At 52.9% G+C, this 4,115-nt stretch overlaps 1 protein-coding gene across 1 annotated transcript in view; it reads left to right on the forward strand.

Annotated features, from left to right (window-relative positions):
- Positions 1 to 14: 14 nt before the first annotated feature.
- GCAT (glycine C-acetyltransferase) overlaps positions 15 to 4,115 on the forward strand; it is a gene marked incomplete at its 5' end in the record, with an annotated part of 5,666 nt that continues 1,565 nt past the window's right edge. The window contains 6 exons of the mRNA XM_010286585.1: positions 15 to 131; positions 211 to 341; positions 959 to 1,060; positions 1,590 to 1,736; positions 2,038 to 2,192; positions 3,744 to 3,826. Of these exons, the coding sequence (XP_010284887.1) occupies positions 15 to 131; positions 211 to 341; positions 959 to 1,060; positions 1,590 to 1,736; positions 2,038 to 2,192; positions 3,744 to 3,826 (735 nt within the window). The remainder of the gene's footprint in view (positions 132 to 210; positions 342 to 958; positions 1,061 to 1,589; positions 1,737 to 2,037; positions 2,193 to 3,743; positions 3,827 to 4,115) is intronic.

Raw genomic sequence — 4,115 nt, forward strand, 5'->3', positions numbered from 1 at the left:
GGCGACGGTTGCGCTCCGCCAGCGGTTGGAGAGCGAGTTGGAAGACATCCGAGGCGCCGGCACTTGGAAGAGCGAGCGGGTTATCGTTTCCCGTCAAGGTCCCCACCTCCGCTTAGCGGGCGGTGGAGCCGGTGAGTGAAGGGACGGCGGGGGGGGGTCTCGGCCTCTTTCCCCGGTGCGACGCCCGTGCTTCTCCATCTCTTCCCGCAGGCATCCTCAACTTCTGCGCCAATAACTACTTAGGGCTCTCCAGCCACCCCGAGGTGATCCGTGCTGCCGTGGAGGCCCTCGAGAAGTTTGGCGCCGGGCTCAGCTCCGTCCGTTTCATCTGTGGTACTCAGGTAGCGGGCACCAGGGCAGCATTCCCTGCTCCAGGGTAGCCTTTCTCAGGGGTTCCACTCAGAATCCTCTCTCGGCACCTGTACACGTCTGTAGTGCTAAGGTACACGTGGCCGGGTGGAAGAAAAGCCTGCTGAGTCGCTGCTAGCCAAAGGTCTGGAAGTATGCCAGCTTAAACCATTGCCACCCCTTGGAGAGCAAAGAAATGGAATGCCCTTCTGAATTCAGAAAATTAATGTCTTCTTTTTTTCCACCCCCTCCCTTAAAGGTCAAAATTACAGCCAGCCTGACTTGAAATGGCTCTGTCAAACCCACCATGGTTTATCCCTGCTGGAGCCCTTTCAGAGCCCTGGCTGGTTAAGTGCAGAGAAAACTCAGAGCTGATCCCCTGTGGGTGGGGAGCTTAGAATCTCCCTGCTGCGCTTTTGGCATCCAAACCCATAACTGCATTTTAGGGCTGCGTTTGCAAGTGCTTTCTGAACACAACTAACTTCTCCCACGCACCTTTTCTGGCTAAAACCTGGCTGTTTCCTCCCCTGGCAGTCAGCATCTAACAACAGCGGGCAAGCAAGAACTTGTGCTGCCCCGCCACTGATGCTCACTCCTCTCCTCTCTTTAGAGCATACACAAGGACCTGGAGGAGAAGATCGCGCATTTCCACCAGCGGGAAGACGCCATTCTCTATGCCAGCTGCTTTGATGCCAACGCTGGTATCTTTGAGGTTTGTAGGGCTTTCCTTGTGTTGTGTGTGGAGGAGGGAGGTGATGGCGATGTGCCTGCCATGTTTTCCAAAGGCTCTGATGTGAGCTGAGCACAGAGAAGATGGCAGTGACTGGTGGTGGAGAACCCTTACTTGGTGCCCTTGGACTGTGGGGCAGGCCACATGGAGCTGTTTAATCAGCTCTCACCTCCCCCTTCCCCAGCCAGCTCCAGCTTTTGGGGAGAACTTCCATTTCCCGGGAGGTCTGTACTCCCCCTTGAAATGTAGGTAGGGGAAAGGTGTGATCCCCCAGGCTTGCTAGGGAAGGGGAGGGAGGTTTTGAGCTCAGAAGCCACGGGCAAGAGCCTGGCCTTGGGAAATTGGGGGATAAGGTGGCTGGGAAGGAAAGTGGAATGTTTAGTGGTGCCAGGAGAGACGTGGCAACTGCAGTCAAATGCAGCCTTGTCCTCTGCACTTGAGAGATGCTGGAAGAGCTCAGTGAGTCAGAACCCTGGAGCAAAGGAAGATCCTTTCTGTTTGGCTTGGCCAGGCCCTGCTGACCCCAGAGGATGCGGTGCTGTCAGATGAGCTGAACCATGCCTCCATCATCGATGGGATCCGCCTGTGCAAGGCTAACAAGTACCGCTACAAGCACATGGACATGCAGGACCTGGAGACCAAGCTGCAGGACGCGCAGGTATGGAGGTCTGCTCCCACCCCAACGCAAGGGTCCTCGCTTAGCTGTGCCACCTGTGCAGTAACCAGCCACGAAGGGTGAGTTCTGCCTTTTCCCGTGCAATAGGCATCGGTTTTGACGATAGGCACAGGTAGGCATGGATAGGCAAGGTGGGGAAGCAGCTGTTTGCAATGCAAACCCGCCGTCTCAGTTAGATATATCCACTCCCTACAGGAGCTGGACTATGTCCTGGTCTCCTTCACCAGACCCTCTCCCCAGGGTGACATCTTCACCCCTGGGAATGCTGCTCTCCATCCCTCAGAAACATCGTCTGCGGCTGGTGGCCACCGACGGTGCCTTCTCCATGGATGGTGACATCGCACCCCTGAGGGAGATCTGCCAGCTGGCCCAGAAGTATGATGCCCTGGTTTTCATCGATGAATGCCATGCCACAGGCTTCCTGGGGCCTAATGGCCGGTAAGGGGCTATTTTACCCCTGTTTCTCCCCCCCAAAACCAATTACCTCTGAGGCAAGGCCAAAGGTGGTGATGGCTAATGTGTTTTTGTGTGGGAACTACCGTTTCTTGAAGGCTTCACACTCCACCTCTGCCTCAACCCTCCGCTCCTGATGATATATCCCTTTTGGGGCACACGAGGGCATTGAAGAGAGATACTTTAGCACTGACCCATCCCAACGCAACAGCCACTTCTCTGTGTGTAAGGGATGATGTGACCATCTCATCTGCCTCTCCTGGCAAGCAGCTGGACTTCCTGATTTCTGAATCCTTCTCCTCTCAGCTATCACTTTCAAATGCTTGGGTGTTAGGGGTTCTGTGGAATTAGCTTGCACAGTTTGATAATTCCCTCAGGGCAGCTTTTTCCTCCATCCCCTAGAGATCCTCCAGGTGCTAAGCAGTGCACTTGCTGCAGGTGTTTGCTGAGAACAGACACTTCATGTACTTGTTTTGTTCAGATACATGAACAAAGCACTCTGTTGTGTGGTCCTTCCTGCTCTCTACTGGAAGGTAGAGATCTGTGTGAGGCAACATCTGTAGGAATGAGCAATGGGTCCCTCCTCAGATGGAGGGATGGTGCAGGAGATGACAAGAGGAGAAAGCCATCTCTGAAAAAGCCAAAAGTTGCTCTATGAAGAGCTCCCTTCCAGCTCTCTCTTCTCTAGACAGATCTCATGTTGGAACCTGGCAAGTCCACATCAAGCTGTGAAATGGGTGAGAAGTGGGAAATAAGTCCTCCCTTCCTTGAGGCATGTTAGATATCCTGTGGGTTGAGGTAGACCTTGTTGCTCTGTCCTGGCAGCTGCAAAAATAACTGTTTGACTGCTCTGAGGTGTGTAAGTGCACAACAGCTTCAGGAAGAGGGAATGTCTACTGAGTGCTTCATGAGTTATGCTAGTTTCCATGTGAACTTCATGCTGTTGTCTACAACACTGTTTTAAGAGAGCCAACAAAGAAGCTGGCTGGCCATGCCCCATCCTGCCTTTTTGGGCTGGAGGACATGAAGCTGTAGAGCATGTTTGCCATGTCCGTTTGTTCCATGAGCATAGACCTTGACATGGGTGCTTTAGGCCTGTGTGCATTTATGGCAGCATATCAGTGATGTGCACAGCCCACCTCTGAGGACATTGGCTACTCCAGCCAGGAAACTGTTTTTCCCTGGTGTATGCTAATGGTGTGGCATGTCAGAAGCGTGTGCAAGACCTACATCGACGGCTAGTGCTGTCTGGACTATTAAACTTCTGTGCGGGAAGTTTGAGTGCTCTCCCATCTGTAAGGGATGAAGAACCCATGCTCTTACCTCAGGAGATCCCAGTTTAGCCTTTCTGCAGGAGAAGGGAAGGTCAACGCTTGGGTTGAACTACCACAGGGGGGTGTTATTCCTTTACCAGAAGGGAGGACACCAGAGTGTCATTGGCTGGTGACACTTTATTTTCCTTGATGCATCAGGTGTAGGGCAGCTTCCCTGGTGCATGCTGGCACAGCTGATACTGTGACATTTCTTTTTCTACAGGGGTACCGATGAGCTCCTGGGAGTGATGGACAAAGTCACCATCATCAACTCCACCCTGGGAAAAGCTCTTGGAGGGGCTGCAGGTGAAGGCATTTTCCTGTCCAAGGCCTTCCATGCCCTAAAGAGCTCCACAGCATTGCTTTGATGTTTCCTTCCTCTGCCTAATGATAGAGCAACAAACGCATGTTGTCCTTTTCTGCTGGTGGCATGAGGCTCAGTTTGGGACCCTGCTGCAGAGTCAAGGGGGGTCCTGCCTTGTGCTCCTTCCACTGTCATCTTTCCCCATGTATTTGCCTTTGGGGTCAAGGTGGAACCTTTTGGTAAGAGGCATCAGCTGTGATTTTTTTTTTAGGCCTGGTTTGTACTGAAATT

This window comes from Phaethon lepturus, unplaced genomic scaffold, assembly GCF_000687285.1.
Source record: "Phaethon lepturus isolate BGI_N335 unplaced genomic scaffold, ASM68728v1 scaffold40964, whole genome shotgun sequence".
Taxonomy (NCBI): Eukaryota; Metazoa; Chordata; class Aves; order Phaethontiformes; family Phaethontidae; genus Phaethon; species Phaethon lepturus.